Raw genomic sequence first — 19322 nt, 5'->3', positions numbered from 1 at the left:
TCAGGCTACGTTCACATTTCCAGCCTGAAGTCAAGGTGAATGTCAGATTCAAGACACTTGTAGTGATGAATATGAACTGTCATATCTGTTTTTATTCAAATTGAAACCAAATCCATGTGAAACAATTACAGCACTTTTTTTAGCACATCATCAAAATATTTAATAATATAACTTTATTACACATTTACATTTTTTTTACCAATTCAATCATTCAGATATGTACATATAATACAGGGATTATTATGATATGCAAATATAAAATTATTTGTCAACTTTACAATCTTAAAATCTTTTTGGCCTTTATTTAACCCCATACGGTGACGCCGAAAACTCCTGCTTTAAGTGTGCATATATTTTAGTATTTATTTATAGGGGAGAGTCCTTCGAGTTTCCTGGAATCTCGCCTACATTACCCAGAAGCCCCTGCTGCGCCGGCGTGAGCAGGCACGCTTGTTACACAATGTTCTTTCAAAGGTTGTGTACATTTGTCAGGGAACAGAACGGACTCGTCGTGACTGTTAAAACAACAACAAGTGGACTCTTCTTGAAAGAAGAAGCTACACAGGTAAAACAAAAAATCACATTAAATATGTTCCGTGTGCGTAAATAAAGGGAAAACTTAGTAAACAAAACTTACCATCTGTTTTTTCAGCAATGGTTGACATGTTATGGACCAAACAACTAATGGTCCCATAAAAAGTCAACAGCTGAGCAAAATGATTGTCCCTCTTTTACACATACACATAATGATATACAAATCTCAATATAATATAAAAATATGTTTATACAAATCTCGCACATTAATACTGTGATTTCCAAGCAACTTAAGTGGTTTTTTTTTGTCTTTGAGAACCCCTGGTTTAAAGGTTCATGCATCTATTTACCTGTCTCACTTTATTTTATTTTTTATTTTATTTTGTTTTATTTTATTTTATTGTTCTCTAATTCCTTCCCTTCTCTCTTCTACTACACTTTTTGTAAAAAATCTTCTCACCCCTTTTGCCTCATAGCTGTACCATGTAAGGCACTGTCCTGAGTCCCAGAGTGTCATATACATTCTCCCTGTTATCTGTAGATAAGAGCTGCTATCCAGTGAGTTGACAGTTTGTCCTCTCGTCTCCCTCTCTCACTCTCCAGTCTGTCATCATGAGCTCCTGACATCTGCCTGGTTCGTCCGTCGATATGAGCGGCGCTGCTCTGGCTGTTGTGGTTGTAGTTGTCTTCTTCTTGGCCCTCTGCCTCCTCCAGCGCTATGGAGACTTGCGGAAGCAGCAGCGGCTGGTCCTCCTAGGGACACTGCTCTCCTGGTACCTCTGCTTTCTCATCGTCTTCATCCTGCCACTTGATGTCAGCACGGTAGGAACCAATGTTACTCATTTTTCTCGGGACAAAAACAGGATCAACACAACAGGATGTAAATGTGTGGGTGTATATTTGATTGTCCTTATATAAATGAAGTGGAGTTTTTGTTTACACTGCTCTTGCTTTACGTACTTGTGCCATTGTTAAGAGATGAATCTTGAGGCTTTATTTACATTGCCTGTTTACCTGACTCTGCTCCTAGACCGTCTACAGGCAGTGTCTTCTAGACACTTCAAACCAACCTACGCCTGTAACTCCGGCTAATCAGACTCAAGCCAGCCCATCTCTTTATCCATCTGTGGGGTAAGGAAAGCACTTTCTGATTTACTGGTACCTCCTGGACTACCATTAAAGCTCAATCTGATTCCACATGTTATATTCCAACCCATTCAACATGATACACAGTATATAACCTGTTGTGTGAATTGTTCAGTCCCTTGGCTAACTGAAACCAAAAATACGAGTGACACACACAACACACTTTTTACTATTCCAGTTAGACTTTGTCCTCTGCAATATTATTTTATACCACTTGTCATAAAGCATTGTCAGTCAGTCATCATCATCTAACCGCTTTATCCTCCACCAGAGGGTCGCGGGGGGTGCTGTGCCAATCTCAGCTACATTGGGCGATAGGCGGGGTACACCCTGGACAGTTCGCCAGTCCATCACAGGGCCACACACAACTAGAGACAAACAACCATTCACGCTCACACTCACTCCTACGGTCAATTTAGAGTGTCCAATTTACCTAATCCCCACATTGCATGTTTTTGGACTGTGGGAGGATGACGGAGAACCCGGAGAGAACCCACGCACACACGGGGAGAACATGCAAACTCCATGCAGAAAGGCCCTTGTTCCAACCGGGGCTCGAACCCGGGTCTTCTCGCTGCAAGGCGAGAGTGCTAACCACTACAACACCGTGTGGCCCCGTCATAAAGCGTTGATATTTTTTTTTTATTTTTGCAATCTTTCAAAAACTTGTTTAAAACAAAAAAATGTACTGTTATTTATTTGGCAAATAACAAACTGAATTCAGGGCCACACGGTGATGTAGTGGTTAGCACTCTCGCCTTGCAGCGAGAAGACCCGGGTTCGACCCCCGATTGCTGTGACATCAAATGTCATATGATGTGAGAGTGAATTGCATTACATAAAACATTTTTATTTTTTTAATGTTTGTGGGACAAAAGCGGGAAATTTATTGGAGCATATGCTGCTCCAAATGGCTTTATATGGGCTGTGTTTGTGTGTGTGTATGTGTTAGTGTACCAAAGTGTGTTCAGCCCTGGAGTTACATCCCAGATGGTGTCCTCCCAGTGTTCTGGAGAGTTGTTTACTGGACCTCCCAGTTTCTTACTTGGTGAGATCTTACACACACACACTCATCCATTTTCTATTTATAATCTGGACAGTTGTGTTTCACTACATTGACTCTCTTCCGCTCTCTCTTTGTGTATCTGTGTGTGCAGGCTGTTGTTGCCCTTCATGCAGTCTTATGCACAGTCCGGAGCTTTCTCCAGAGTTGGAAAGATTAAAACGGCTCTCATTGAAAATGCAATCTATTACGGCACCTACCTCCTCATCTTCATCTCTCTGCTCATCTACGTGGCTGCTCACCCTCAGTGGGAACTCACATGGTAGGTGAAGTGTAACTTCAGTCGAGAAATCATAAAACAGCTGATACATTATTCTGGGGTCTGCATGCGTCGTCATCTGTAATTTGTGCAGGGCGGAACTCCAGACCATCGGTATTACAGCTGCCAACACCTGGGGCCTCTTCCTTCTGGTGCTGTTGCTCGGCAATGGCCTGGTTGAGATCCCTCGTTCTTATTGGCTCTCATCTTCCCATGGTTACCTGCTGGCAAAGGCCTACTTCAAGGCAGCAAAACTGTCTGCTGAGAAGGCTGCAGCTGATGAGAACCTAGCAGATGTAATGGAGGTGAGTTCAGTTCAGTACTGTTGACAGTGCAATGAGAGTTGCCTGAAAAATATTGTCCCTGTTTGTTTAGAAAGCATGATTATAAACCAGACTGGTTTTATGAACAAAACCAACCTGTATTTTAAGCTTGTTTTTATTAAAAAAGTGATTATTAAATGTTAAATGTAGGAGGTGGCAGCTGTCCATGAATCTGTCAGGCACAACCATTCTCTCAGGAAATGTGTGGACACCATTTTGACAAAGGTGAGAAATAAAAATGTTGCACTCTTTTTTTAGTGGGATGTCCTTCATGTGCTTGTCATCTCTTTTCAGTGCCCCGCTGATTACCAAGAAGACCTGGGAAATGACAGTGAAACCACCTCTGTCCCTCCCACCAAAAATGGACTCATTAGGCTTCATAAAAAAGTCATTGTCAATTTTATTTTTACTTCACTATTTTCAATGTGGAGTTAAAGCTGCACATGTTAACATGTCTTTTGTTGCCTGCATGTGTGTTTCAGGTTATATCTGCAGTGCAGAGACAAAGTCAGACTCGGGTTCAGTGGTCGATCTTGTTGGACCAGGCTTTTCATCTGGAAGATGTTGCTAAAAGCCAGAGCAGCCCGGTCAAGCACTTTTTCCACAGCTTCCCCTCCACTCACGGCCACAGCTGGATCCGAAGATTCATTTACACACCCACTGTGGGTGAGTTGAGTCACTCATCTTATGTACATACACTTCACTGACTTATTTTTCTTACTCTACTTTTAAAACTTCTATCTACAGTAGTACTACCATCTTTTTCCAGTCATTCTGGGCCTCTAATAAGTATTAATGTAGACCCAGGGTGGCAAATAAATTCCAAAAAATACACATTTCTAAACTGCTAGAAAGGAAAGGTGTATTATATGCTCTGATGATCAGTGGTTGAATTCAATGTTGCAGCCACAGCAAGTAGTTTTTAAAATCAAAATAATCATGTTACATTTTATTAATAGATTATTTTATTTCACTTTTTTAAATGCCTATTATATCTGAGAATCTTATAAATCAGGGTTTCTCAGTCCTCGTTCCGGGGACCCACTGCCCTGCATGTTTTAGATGTTTTCCTGCTCCAGCACACCTGATTCAAATAGTCAGCTCATCAGCAAGCACTGCAGAAACCCGATAACGAGCCTTTTATTTGAATCAGGTGTGTTGGAGCGAGGAAACTTGTAAAACATGCAGGGAATCCCTGCTCTAAATACAGTCAGATTTTCTGAGTGGGTGTCACTGATGTTTAAGGACTGTAGCAAAGTCAGAGGGGTTCTCACAACAGGCAGGTGCAGTTGTTTATTATCAAAATTCTAAAACTCAAATGTCCAGCTCTTATCCCAAGCTGCACTCCCTCTGTGTCTTTGCTGAGACAAAGAAGGTTAATTAGTCAAGTCACCCCAGCTGAGCTAATTAACTCACCTGGCACTGCTCCTGCTGGACCAACTCTGACTGCCCAAAACCACACCCACCTCCACAGGAACATTGCCTAATTACAGACGCTATCTGTAAGATTATTCATGCTTTAATTTTATTTTTCATGACATTGAAAGTACAGGTCATGATGACACGACTTAAAAAAATGAGACTCTGACTCATAGGGATTGTATTTGGGTCAGATTAACCCATAGTGCTTTAGTGCTTATACCTTGGTTAAACAGCTGTGGCTGACTTCCATACTTCTAAGACTAATGCAGTGAATTGAAAGCAATGAGTGAGTTGTAGTAGTTGCCATCGAATTTGGAGTCTGCTAATATGAAGAAGGGACCAGCGCCCAGCACAACACAGACTAGCCCTAACCTTTTGAATTCATGTACAAAGCCTACGATATGAGATGTGTGTAAATTGATTGAATTGATGTGTCTGTGTGTGTTTGTCGTCTTCAGAGTGGTACTGGGAGTGTGTGTTGCGGCAGGGTTTCTACAGGCTGCTGGCTTTGCTCCTGTGTTTCCTCTCCATTGTAGTCGTGTGGTCCGAGTGCACCTTCTTCAGCACACACCCCGTCCTTTCTCTCTTTGCTGTGTTTATTCAGATGGCTGAAAAAAAATACAACTACATTTCCATCGAGGTGAGAAAACAGTGACGGGCTTGAGTCAAACTAAACGAATTATTGCCATGTAAACACATTTAATATTTCCTAAATGTACTTTAATAAAACGGTGTGCCCTTCGAATGCAATGCACTGAACTCATCCTGCCAGCCTGCATCCTTTCTCTACCTGTTATTCTCTTTCTCTTCACCAGGTGGCGTGCTTCATCACTATCTTCTTCCTATGTGTGTGTGTCTACTCCACAGTGTTCAGGATACGAATTTTCAACTACTATTACCTGGTGCCACATCACCAGACTGATGCTTACAGCCTGCAGTTTAGCGGCATGTAAGTCAGAATAACAGGTCACAGATTTCCTTTATATAATGTGTAACCATTAACATAATCTAAAATGAACATTTTTAAGGTTATATTGTATAAAATGTAATTGCTAGGCTGGAAACTTGTTCTCTCTTCTCTCCCATGATTTACATTATTATGGAATCATAGTTGAATAATGCCAAAAAAAATACCTGACCTTCTCACAGCGTTCTCACCTCCTGTGTCATGATCTTCTTCTTATTTTCTCTGCTCAGGTTGTTTTGTCGCCTCACTCCACCTTTGTGCCTCAACTTCCTGGGCCTGATTCACATGGACTCGGCCATCTCGCACCAGGATAAAATACAAACATCCTACACTTCTGTGGGTCAAAATCCTTTATTTATGCACCCATCACGAATGAGGTCAATATAGGAAATGTTACAATATATGATGAAATATCTCTGTTTCTTTCCTTGTGTCAGATCATGGGCTCAATGTCTCTGCTCTCCTTCATATCTGATGGCTTCTATATCTATTATCCCATACTGGTTTTACTGCTGTGCTTTGCCACTTTTTACAAGTAAGTAAAACAAAACCAACCATTTTTGGTAATTATCATATACTGTATAAAGACAGTGTTAAAATACTGTGCACACTTGTTCCCTATTCACTTACTAAAGTTAGATCAATAACAGCTGATATTAGCTCACTGTTAAGATAGCATATGTTGTATATAGTGTAAAATAAAGCAGTGTCTTCATGTGTGTGTTTTTTTTTGTTGTTTTTTTTTAAATATGGAGTTTTAAATGCAAGTTGTGTATGTTTGCTTGGATTTGTAGATTGGGCTCTCGTTGTTTGAACCTCCTGGGTTTCCATCAGTACATTACTGACGATGACTTGACCTCAGACTTAGTGAATGAAGGCACAGAACTCATCAGACGAGGTAGAAACTCAATCACTCTGTTTCTGATGTGCTCTGATGTAAGATTTGTGTGAAAATTTGCCAAATCCTTTTAGATTTGATCCTCTAATTTCTGGAGTTATTAGCATTACAGTTTTTAATAGGAACTGTTGTTATTGTGGCTCTTATTGATAACACCATTATACCTATTGCTATTGTTGTCATCCAACAACTGGTGAGACAAAAACAATTAAATGTAAAGGTTACACAGCTGTTACTGGTAATTTAAGTTAAGTATATTAAATTGATTCAGCATGTTATGACTGTTTTATTTACTCTCATATATATATGTGTGTATATGTATATATGTGTGTGTGTATATATATGTATGTGTGTTTGTGTGTATATATATATATATATATATATATATACATACATACATATATATGTATAATTTCTTATACTTGGTTGTTAAGTTGTTGAATGTGTGAAAGTAGGAAAGTCTTGATTATAATTATGAAAAAATGTGCGGCTGTTTTTCATAAAGTGGTTAAAATATTTGTCCTCTCGCAGAAAGAAGGAAAAGACAAAAGGCTGAAGATGGAGAAAATCGCAGATGGGTTAGGAATTTTTATTCTCCTGAGAAGCATATACAAACCATCCTGTTGCCTCACTGCCTCTCCTGGTTAGTGCTATATCCAGGTATTTATGTGCCTGTTTTGTTTTGTGTTTCAGGCCTGGAGGGAGCAGTATGGAGCTCAGGGGACCAGTGAACAGAACACAGCGGGTTACTCTGAGATAAAGGATAACAAGTGCAGCCCTTTGACTGCGATCAAGAAAAGTGGTAGGGATTAAAGAAAACAAATGTAACCATAGAATAGACAGGATAACAGATGTCGAACAAGGTCTGCATGGGTGGCTTGCTTTCATATTTTAAGCTTGTTAGTAGTAGTTGTAGAATATTGACCACTAACCGATTAGCCCAAGGTGGATAAAGGTGTAACGCTGTGTCTGTGTGGGTTTAGTTAAAGGGTAGTGGAATAATACTGTCAAATTAGCGGTGGCGAAATCTGCATCACACCAAAACTCCCTCATCTCTTTCATAATTTGAAAAATTATGAAAGCCATTTATTGTATGTTTAATTTTTCTTTTTTCTTTCTGTTTTTCTCAGTGATCACATTTATCAGAAGAGACGAAGAAATGGATGAGCAGCAGACAAGCTTACTGCAAGATGACTCAAATGATGAAGCTTTACCAAACAGGAAGTATGTAAATTTTTTTGTTTTTTTGTTTTCACTAAATTAATTGGACATATTTAGTGATTGACAAAGGCTGAGTGAGCTAAATCTTAATATCTTAAAATGGTTTCTCTGTGTGTTCTCCGTGTTTGACAGTCGATCTACTGGAGGACAGTACCAGTCTCTGTCTAGCAGGGCCAACTTTGACGATGTTTGCTAGACTCAGGACCTGAAGGAAAAGTAAACAGTTAAAACATTTAAATCTCAGGAAAAAAAAGAGGAAAATAATTCTGTCAAATGTATGTATTGTATTATGATGTGAAGGGTTAAAGTTAAACTTTTTAAACAACTGTTTTCTGTAAGACTCTAAAGAGTTGCTTAACTGTAAAGAGATTGAAGCATAAACCTTTTTTTTGTACACCCAACTATTGTCTCAAGCAAACATGAGAGTGCTTATCTTTTTTAGTGTGACCAAACTGACATTGGCCATGAAGCCAGTCTGTCACAGGTCTGTTGTTTTTTAAGTATTAATATCCATATAAAATGTTATGAGCATTACATTTAAATAAAAAAGACCTGTTTGGGTTACTATGACAATTTTTGCATTGGATTCAATGTGTGGCATGACTTAAAAAATAATGAATATTCATATATACAATTGTAGGTGAAATAGTATAGAGTATTTTAACAATATTTTACTCAAGTAAAAGTAACTACTTTAGTTACTTTACATGTGAAAGCACTGGTCTAAAAATCTACTCAAGTAAAAGTATAAAGTAGATAGTTTAAATGTACTCAGAGTAAAAGTTACTCAGTAAGTAAGCGGTGGATGGGTCTCTTTTGTTTAATGCAAGTAAATAGTTTTTTATTTGAAGACTGCACTGCCTGTAGAATTCTTAACTTATTCTGATTTAATTGAACTCACATCTATCCCTCCCTCTCTGTGCTGGCCATTCAGGTGTCAGTTCAAAGATATTTTTTTCTTTTTAGAAGGGGTCGATGGGGTAAAATACTGTATCTAAATCTCAATACAAAACGATATTTCTACAGATTAGATAATAATTAGATAATTATCCTTTACCAGTCCATTGACAGGGAAAATTATTTCATCATTTGTGCTATCATTTGGCCTTATTGTGATTATAGTCAGTGGCTTACATGCATTGAAAATATACACAAATTTAATGTTCATATGACATATGAGATGCAAGATTTAATACAGTATAAAGAGGTATCTTCCGTACAAAATGTAATAAATCACGCCCGTGTCTTTTGATTACGCGTTGTTTTGACCTCTTCCAGCACCCGTACTACCGTAAGTGCAAGAAAAACGCAAGAAAAATCAGAACCGCTGCTTACTCACACTGCACTGCGGGCTGTAGGTATCTGCCGTGTTGTCTGTATGCAAACAATGGATTACACTGTCTAGCGGTGATGTGCGGCTAACTGCGAGCTCATCGAAACGGTCTGAAGCGTCTCTCCTCATCCTGAGCCCAGTCTTTATTTCCTGCTTCGTGTCTTGGGTGTACAGGGTAAGTGGTTACTGGACAAGCTATCGAGCTAGCCTAACGACGCGAGCATTAAGAATTGCCACATATTCGTCGCCACACTCTGTCGGTTTGATTGTCACATCTTAAATGAAGTTATTTACGTTATCTTCCTATTTGTTAATCCATCCTTGGCAGACAACAAACGACCTCTTTCATGACCCGTGTGCTGCTGCTCAAAGAAAGTAGCCTTTAAATGCTAAAGGAGACGGTCACTTTAGTAACCAGGGCCACCCTAAGTGTTTTTTTTATCGTCATCCTGCATTATATAAATAAACACTTTAAGCAGTGTAGTATTATTTACTTTATTTACTTACTTATTTCAATCATTATCTTTCGTGTGTCTGTGTTTCTTTATATAAGGTCGGGGTTTGCCTAAGTTAAACATTAACCAATAATGGAACTTGATGAACGCTGCTAAGTCTTATAACACTTGCACTCATAAGTTTGACAAAAGTAGCGTTTTTGACGACCTGATATTTGGTTCAAACATTGAATTATAGTGCAGACACAAAATACAGTTAGGAGAGACGGACCGTACGTGCTGTTTAATAATTATGATAAAGTTAAAGCAATTTGGTGTCACACAGTGTAACTTATTGCAGAAATGCTGGTGTTTGATTTACTTCATGATCATGATTCTACCCTGGATTTCATGTGGAGAAACCTGCACTAACCCACTAATGTAAACAGTCATTTGTATCTTGGACGGTCACTCTTTGATTATTTGTTTGTCAGGAACTAGAGCAGAGAAAAGGGCTTTAGTTGCATGGACTCAGTATGCAGTGAAACTATTAGTTTCAGCACATATGGTATGTCCTGCAAATGAAATGAACAATCTGAGACTACTTGTTGCAACATTCACGTTTACTGTAACTTCATCCTCTTATGTGTACCTTTTAAAATCGTTCCATGGTTAAGAAATTATGAGCTGCAGTTTATGTACCAAACGTGCTGTATACATAAAAGTATTTATATTGTTATGAAAAGGTAAGCTTTATACTATTCACAGCTCACTAAAAAATAACACATGCATGTATTATATTTAAATATTGAATGTATGCTAAGCTAACCTTAGCTGTGGTTTGTGTGTCTCCAGTCTTTAGACAGCCATGGGTGGGTTGGGGAACGGGCGTCGTGGAGTAAGATCACCCCCTCTTCTGATTGGTGCTCTTATCGCCTGTATCCTGGTTCTGGGATTTAACTACTGGGTGTCCAGCTCCCGCAACCTGGAACTACAGGTGAGTTAACATATCTGTGTGTGTGTGTGTGTGTGATTCTGTGGTTTTCAAAATCATACTGAACTAAGTACAGGTGAAGGTAGCTTTTAGTTTTACGTTAATAGAACACATTATCACATTTTTCACTCACTTGGATCATCAGTCGTACACGTTGTCCTTCTCCAGAAGTTGGAGAGTTTTTTTTTGTTTGTGTTTTTCGTCTTGGGAAAGGCTGTTTATATTCCAGGCATTGGCCTTTAAAAACTTTCAAATAGTTTATTGACAGAATAGCTATTGCAAGTAATAATAATAATAAAAAAACTCCCACAAGATTGTATACATGTTCATAAATATCTGTTTTTCCAGTGTTTACATTATTGTTATATATCTGTTTATATGTAGAGTACGTCATTTCTTCTGCTAGTGATCTCTCAATCAAAACAATGACAACGGCCTAGGTTGATGACGTTAGGGCAGCAAGGGATCATGAGCTTCAGCTATCTTTTTAAGTCACTCTTGGTCAAGAGTCGCTTTGTATTTCATGTTTGTGTGTGTGTATGTGTGTGTGTGTGTGTGTGTGTGTGTGTATATATATATATATATATATATATATATATATATATATATATATATATATGTATATATATGTATATGTGTGTGTATGTATATGTATACAGTGCTGTGCAAAAGTTTCAGGCACCACCAACTCTGTTATTTTTTCTGTTTGTCAAATTCTATGATCTTTGGAATGAAGTGATGAGACTTAAAGCTGGTCTTATATGTATATTAGCGAGCTGTCAATGAGTTGAACTCATGTAACATGTGTATGTAATACTCAAGCATGTCTTGAATAAACCTGCCGTAATAGATTTTTTTTTTTCATTTAAAGCAGATATTTCTTTAAGTATATTTAATTAAGGTGCCACTCTAGTATTAACAGCTGTGTTAAGTGTAAGGGTAGATCACGCTAAATCCTTTTTTTTTTTATTATTATTAAACAAGAAATTGCTTACATATTTTCCGGATGTGTTCCAGTAAAGTGAAATATAAATAATTATCCTCTATTGTCGTTATAGCATTGCTAAAACAACAAATCTAATGGTGGCCTAAGATTTCTGGACAGTACTGTGTATATATATATATATATATATATATATATTTGGATTTAATGAGTATTGGAAACATTTTGGCTGATGTCATGTAATATACTGAAAAAATATGCAACATTAACCTCATAATTTTTAGATATTTTAATGCAGAATTGTTGCATGTTATATAGAAATATCCAGTCTCACATGGATAATACACAGTATGACTATTTACACAGCAGTAAAATGCATCCTGGATGTGATGTGTCCCCTGTGACCACATAACGTCCGGCTTCCCACACCTTTATTTAAATACGCACTGAAGTCATAATGGTCTGTTGTGGGTTTTTGTGTGTCAGAAATATGGACACATGTCCTCAAATCCCCTCCAAATGTGCTTTCTGTGATTGGACCTGAGGATGCATTCAGCATGTGTTTGCAGACCTATACTTAACATGATCTGGATGTGATGAGATCACTCAGGTTGGATGTTAATACAAGGTCCGAATGGGGTCTTAATGAGCGAAGACAGACCCCTCAATATGAATTGCCTATAAACAAACAAACAAACAAACAAACCACAAGAAAATCAGATCATTTTCTGATCTAACGTTTACCGTTTGTCTTTTTGTGCGTGATGTAGACTAAGCTGTATGAGTTGGAGGGCCAGGTAAGACGGGGAGCAACAGAACGAGGAGCGGCAGAGTTGAAGAAGATCGAGTTCCAGGAGGAGATCCAGAGACAGAGGGAGCAGATCAGCCACGTGGAAAGCCTCTATAGGACGCAGCTGGAAGCAGCACAGGACTCGTGCAACCAAGAAAAGGTGCACACGTACCCCAATCTGCAAGTTTAAGTGGGAACATAATGCAACGGAGATTAATTGTATGTAAACTGTTGTCAAAAAAATGCACAAACAATATTGGGACCAATTAAAATACCTCCTTAACATGCTCCCTATTATGGTTTACAATATATTGACAACCCATGAAGGAAATTTCGCTGTGTTTCTGCCTTTAGATCAAACATCAGCGGAACATTTCCTCCTGTGCAAAAACCACACAAGAACTCAAAGGTAGGCTGCTGACATTTAACCTATTGCTCTACAAATCTCCATCGAAAAATAATATAATTGAGGTCTCAATAGTTCAGCTCTCGATGTCCTCTGCATGTCTGTATTTAAGGTCAGTTGAACCAGCTGAATGAGGACCTGGGGAATCAGCAGAAAGAGCTACAAAGTTGTCAAGGCAATATCAAGACTCTTAACAACAAACTCACGTATGACATGTAAGAGAAATTTATTTTCTCTAATTACTTGGTTTATGTTGGTGCTTTATTTTTGTTTATGACTTTTGTTGCCCTCATAATACTAAATTCAGCTTTAGATACTGTAAATATCATGCGCACAAACTGTAATCAGTAAGCATATTTCTTTTATTATATAGGTTAACATGTTTGTGTGTGTGTGTGTGTCTCTTTTTCTTCTTTCTACACATATGCAGGACACACTGTCACTCTCAGGTCCTGTCCCAGAAGGAGTTGTGTGATGAAAGAGTGGCTGCTGCGAAACTTGAAGTTCAGAAAAAAATGGAGAAGCTCATGCTTCCCCCAGCTGCTTCCTCACACGTGAGTTGGCTTCGCTGTTGTTGTTATATTTATACAACTGTTTTATGCAACAGTTCAGAAAACACTATTTATTCACAGTCACAAGCTACAACAGATGATCAGATTGTTTTTTTTATTTGGCTCCACCAACACAAAGTGCTCCATAACCAGAGAAAGCTTTGCTATCAAATCTCTTTTGTTATATGTTAACCTTTGCCGGTTTATTACTAAACTGATCCTTTCAGATCAGTAAACCCCTCCGGAAAGGGCTACCGAAACAAGTACATCGGGAACAACTTGAGTGTCTTTATGAGGTTTTATTTCACACACTGGGTAGTTGGGTTGTAAACCGACAAATCGTACGGGTTCTGATGATTTGTAGTTAGACTGAGACACATGGTTAAGAATTTTTTTTTTTTAACATAACAAAAGAGCTGTGATAGCAAAGCTTTGATGACAAACTGCACTTTGATGACGACAGTGCTTTTATTACAAACAGCACATGCTCTGCACACACAGACTGGAGGTTATCTTAATCATAGTATCTATCACATATAACAATATATAATGAGTAATGTGTATGTATGAATTTGGCAGATTAACAGATTATACCACCTCATGCTGCTCCATTGTTTGAAATTTGAACAGTATAAAACATATTTTAAATAATTTTTGTTTGAGTTTTTGTCTCAATGTCGACAAAAGGCTAAATAGGTAAAACGGTAAAAAATAAAAATGGAAACTATATACAGGTGCTTTCATCTCTGGTGACAAAGACACTGATTCGCTGGCTTCCTTCAGCAGTCCAAGTGAAGTTCTAACCACATGTTGGCCTTGACTTGCAACCTCTCAGCTTTCAGAAATATTCAAAAAGTGCAACGTACACTTGCGCCAACGTGTCGTCTGCGATGCGCTCGGTGTTAAAGGGTTAAAACTCTTCAAGTGTTTCTCAAACATTAGGGCAATTAGCTGAATATAATGGCTATTGCCTTCTTATTTCTTGTGCCACCCGATGTATATAATGTATATAATAAATAGATGTTATTGTGTGGACTCATTGTTTTTCTTTCTGATAATTATCCACAAACAGGAATGCAGTGTTTTATAATGATGTTTTCTCCTCATCAGGAAAATCCATCGACTGCAGCAACACACCAGGAGGGAGCAGTGGTGACTGTGGCTCACACAGTGAAGACGGCAACGGTTGTGAACCACACTCTAGGCCTCTCCCAACCTAAAGGAAAGGAACCGGCTGAACTGCTGACAAATGAGATCATTGTGGACGGAGGTAAAGGCTCACGTGGTTCATAGCTCAGTATACTCTATACTAGAATTTAACTATTTAAAAACATGCAATATCACTGACAACTGAACATGCAGTGTGTTTATGTGTCACATCCAAAATAATAACTTGTTTGTGCCTTTTTATATCCCAGCTGCTGATGTATCAGAGGACCTGCCTCTTGTGAATGACGTCGCTAAAATGGATTCACAATCAGATCCCTCTGCTGCTGCTGCTGTTGTTGTGAAGGAGGCCATTTTGCCACCACCAGAGGGTGCAGTCAAAACGCAAGTGGCTGACACAGAGCCAAGTAAACTTGAGAAGAATAATCTGACTGAGGACAAAGAGAAGAAGGTGATGGATGTTCATGAAGAGGACACTCAGACAGAAGGTAATGAGTTCAGAGAACGAAGCACATTGAATACAGAAGCACTTGTGTAGTTACAGGGTTCAGGTTAACACTTTCACTGTCAGGCTGACGATGCACGGCCAACTATAGGAAGTTTAATTTGTGTCTTGTGTCCAGAGGCGGACCCTGGGATGGAAGGCATGCTGATTGGCCAGGGGAAGGTTGATGAGACTCCTGTTGATCTGAAGTTGGAGGAGCCAGAGGAGTATGATGCCGACGAGCAAATAGTGGGAGGAGATCTGGAGAAACAACAGCAGAATAAACAGGCTGAAAATATAGGTACGAGTTTGTTGTATCAGTCTCCATTTTTGGTTCTAATTTCAGGGCACTGACAAAGAAATAACTGCACTGTGCTGTCCTGTGGGGATATGTGTTTGTTTTATATTAATTGTACTGTGTGATAGACAAGGAAATGGAAGAGGAGCTGGCTGACTACAATGGCAATGACGATAATGAGGGGGAGTTTGAAGCAGACAAACAAGCGGAGCTTGCTCAAAACTGAGGTAACCACACTCGTGACATTCAACTGCGATTCACCTTTTCATGCACTGATGATACTAAAACACCTCATCTCATCCTGAACTTCAGGAGATGCGTGTTGACATTAGTGGGAACTTTCTATTGAACATGCATTTAGCTGCTGTACACTGTTTATGCAGTGATTCCTCGAAGATTTGTTTTTTCAGCAGCAGTGCTGTTGTGCTGTTTATATGAAGGTGTGACACCAGCTTTGGTGATATCATAGATTTTCAAGGTTGGTCTTTGGTGTGTTCATTTACAGCTTTTGACAATTATCTCTATCTACAACACACAGAATAAATACTCACTTATCCACCTTCTACTGCTTTATCCTCCACGGGTGGGTCACTGGTGCCAATACCAGCGGACATAGGGAGAAAGATGGGTGTACACCCTGGACAGGTCGCCAGTCCATCACTGGGCCACTAAGACAAACAGCCATCCACTCACACTTACTCACTCACTCACTCACTCACTCATTAAACTGCCCAAGTTGCCTAATCCCCAAATCTGCATGTTTTTGGACTGTGGGAGGAAACTGGAGAAAACACATGCACACAAGGGGAGAACGTGCAAACTCCACTACACCACCTGTGTGGCACAGAAAAGATCAAATCACTTGAAATGTAAATCTTACAATGTAAAGCAAAACAAAAAAATACATATTTTATTTTATTTTTTAAAACCTACCTACCTACCCACCTGTACTCTCTTCTGTCCTCGCTTCTGTGTGCTTGTTTTTGGCACAATTCTGAGAGCTACGCCTCTCATATGGGTCTAGGAGGAATAGTTTGAGTTGTAAACGTGATAATCATGAGCATTGATCTTGCCGTGGCGGCTATACTTACTGTATATTTGCATTCACACATTTTACTTTCATTGCAGGGCCGATGTTGGAAAAGGACATTGGACTTGATACAGGTTAAGGCACCCCCCCCAAACACGGCAAACACAAAACCGTTACCAATGATTTTCAGCCGACAGACTTGTTGTGATATTAGTCATTTGTGTTGATTTAATCCGAAATTTTGTCCACACCGGTTTCTTAACGTATCACAGTTAGAACACGGTAGCAACATCTGTCCTCAGTGATTCGCAGTGATTCCCCCGTCCTTTATTCAAATGAACACTAATCTCAAAATGATGTTGTATTGTTAGCTAATCTGACTGTCCAGGTGTGTGTCAATGTGTGTGTGTGTCTGTTTGTGTCTGTGGCGGAGATGTAGAATGAATGTATTGATGCTGATTACAGTAAAATACTGTGAAACAATGGCTGGTGCTGAGGAGGTGGTGTCTCATGCAGCCTGAGGATGAATTGCATTCATGCAGCGTGTCCTCGCACCATCCCCAAAATGTGGCTTGTGTGCTTGGGTCGCATTCACGATGGACTGTGGGCGTTTTCCGATCTGCAATTTTTAGTGCAATCTGCACCCGGTGGGATCGCTGAGGACAGACGTTACTAGGATTGAAAAGGGTTTATTCATGGCTACCACCAGGGGGCAACCAAGATATGTCGCGTCCACTGTGGGGAGCGTTCATGTCGTCCGTCGTTACATGGTCATTTATCGCAATATTCAGCATCAGTCGACCGTACATGTTTACAGTTCACGTGCATTTCAATATATACAGGTAGCCCCCTCGCTGTCGTGGTGACCGTGCTCACGTTCATTTAAATAAATGATATAAAAGTTATGTAAACAAAAAAAAAGGAATTCTACATTTTCTAATAATCACTACCTTTGTAATTGGGGATTAGATGTGTTGTCTGTGTTCACTCCTTAATGACTGTAACTTGATGATAATGTTAAGACCCTTATAGGGTTATGAGGTGTCACATAGTGTAGGAAATGTAAATAATCTCAGTGATGGGACTGTACGAACAGCATGAGCCTCTTCTCTCTCTCTCGAGGCACAACAGCATCTTAAACAATGCCTTAAGATACTCCTGTACGTCTACAAAAGGGTTATTAAAGCAGCAAATGAAGGAAGTGTATGGATATTCTTGTTTTAGTGTTGCTGAACAAAAACAGCCTTTTTGGAGGGTTGATTATGTTTTTCCATTAAATGTCAGAAAAAGGGGCTCAGTGTTCCCCAATACATCAAATGAAGTTGTTCTGTTTTGTCCGCAAACCAAAATGATTTCAGTTTCAATGAATTCTCTATGTGAAGCAAAGAAACCAGAAAATATTCACATTTAAGAAGCCGCAGAATCTGAGAAATTCTGAAATGTGCTATGTTTCTACGTGTGAGCCAAAAAAAGTATTTCTTTGTTATCCAGAGCAAAGAAATTAAGAAAATATTCACATTTAAGAAGCTTAAACAATCAGAAATCTTGTTTTAATCATGAAAAAAAGCTTCAAACTGATTAAGCGATTATCAAAATAGTTGTCGATTCATCGATTGTTTCAGCTCTAGACTTGCACCACATGTTTTTGACGCCGTCTCTCCTCTACTGATATGATGGAAGACTTTATTAAGAACACAAAGAGAGACATTTCTGAGAATTGCTGTAATATCTTGAAGGACTTCTCCTTTATTTAGGATCAGTGAGTTGTGCTTTGTCTACTGCAGTCAAATTATGTAGCTGTGCTAAAAATGTGTTCGTCTGCTCATTTTAAAGCCGTCCCGAGATTGGAAATGGTGTGGCAGATTTTAAATATCAACTATATTAAGCATCAGAAATAACAAAAAAGAAAAACGGTAAACTGGAACAGAATGTTTTATTTCCTTGTGTTTTTGTTCCTTGTGACAATATTATTTTTCAGGGATTCTGCTTCATTTCAACGTGGTGAATTTGACTTGTATCATCACACATCAGTGTTGAAATGCATTAGCTCATCATCAACCGTCATTTCCAAGTAGGTGATAAGTGAATGGACACATGGCCGTTACAAGGTCATGTGAGCAGGATGGTTTTACATGTGCTGCAGCAGAGTTTCCCCTTTAATGTAAAGAAGGTAATGGTTAAACATTAACATGACACACATTAGCTTTAACAGAGATGAATTAACACAAGATACAGCTCATTAAATGGCGTTTACTGTGGATTAACATGAATAGCTTGACTATGCATCATCCGTAGTAAGTGTGCCACCAGAAAAACACCAGACGGCATATTATGAGAACCTAACGTAACATGATTATTTCATTATGTCATATTTCAGTTCACAAAGGATTTCTTTCAAATGCTAAAAGCCAATCAAATTTCAAAGTTGCTCTTTTGTCCCGAGTCATATCAGCTTCATTAATTTATTTTAGTTTTATTGTTATTGAAATATGAACGTGCTCATGGTGTTACAGAGTAACCATACACGTAAGAACCAGGAGAACTTCTCCTCTCCTCACATCAATCGTTCTGCCTGCTTTTATCGCCCTTATGTTATCTTGGAGACATCTGAAATGTTGTGTTATATATATATATATATTTTTATTTTTTTTGCAGAGCTGTTGTTATTGTAATTATCTGAAATTGCAAAGTTTGGACAACTACTGCTTTTGTTTTTTCCAGAATGCATTGTTTGTCTAATTCAAGGGACAAAATAAGTTCTGAACTGGGAATCTGTTTAATTAGAGAGAAATGTTTTATGATTTTTATAAAGTGGACTAACATTTATTTTGTTTATTTGTTAATGTTTAACTTTATTCTGTACTGCTGAACACATTTCTGAAAGGTTTAAATAATCATGGGCTATATTGATCATTCATATAAAAGAGAATAAATTTGTTTTTATTACTAATATGTGGGCTTTACTCTTTTGCTGTATGGTGCATTTATTCGCATGATCGCAGGACGACAGAAAGTCGTTTTGTGGGGGATGAAACTGCAGTTGAAAGAGTTTGCATGTT

At 38.7% G+C, this 19322-nt stretch overlaps 2 protein-coding genes across 2 annotated transcripts; both read left to right on the top strand.

Moving 5' to 3' along the window:
* Positions 1 to 230: 230 nt before the first annotated feature.
* LOC122769381 (G-protein coupled receptor-associated protein LMBRD2B-like) lies at positions 231 to 8406 on the top strand. Its single transcript, XM_044025891.1, has 18 exons — positions 231 to 565; positions 1138 to 1356; positions 1565 to 1665; positions 2633 to 2728; positions 2838 to 3005; positions 3097 to 3307; positions 3476 to 3550; positions 3620 to 3712; positions 3808 to 3991; positions 5206 to 5387; positions 5563 to 5696; positions 5945 to 6050; positions 6152 to 6249; positions 6509 to 6612; positions 7144 to 7190; positions 7306 to 7414; positions 7743 to 7836; positions 7966 to 8406. The coding sequence occupies exons 2-18, from the start codon at positions 1183 to 1185 to the stop codon at positions 8027 to 8029; spliced, it is 2040 nt and encodes a 679-aa protein (XP_043881826.1). The 5' UTR covers positions 231 to 565; positions 1138 to 1182; the 3' UTR covers positions 8030 to 8406.
* A 719-nt stretch (positions 8407 to 9125) lies between these two features.
* On the top strand, positions 9126 to 19213 carry golm1 (golgi membrane protein 1). The gene is made up of 11 exons (XM_044025892.1): positions 9126 to 9341; positions 10456 to 10597; positions 12308 to 12487; positions 12682 to 12736; positions 12846 to 12948; positions 13164 to 13287; positions 14395 to 14554; positions 14703 to 14939; positions 15075 to 15236; positions 15362 to 15460; positions 16362 to 19213. Exons 2-10 carry the CDS (start codon positions 10469 to 10471, stop codon positions 15457 to 15459), a joined length of 1248 nt encoding a protein of 415 aa, XP_043881827.1. The 5' UTR covers positions 9126 to 9341; positions 10456 to 10468; the 3' UTR covers position 15460; positions 16362 to 19213.
* Positions 19214 to 19322: the final 109 nt, after the last annotated feature.

The sequence above is a fragment of the Solea senegalensis genome, linkage group LG5 (genome assembly GCF_019176455.1).
Source record: "Solea senegalensis isolate Sse05_10M linkage group LG5, IFAPA_SoseM_1, whole genome shotgun sequence".
Classification (NCBI taxonomy): Eukaryota; Metazoa; Chordata; class Actinopteri; order Pleuronectiformes; family Soleidae; genus Solea; species Solea senegalensis.
This window is presented reverse-complemented; position numbering and strand designations above follow the sequence as displayed.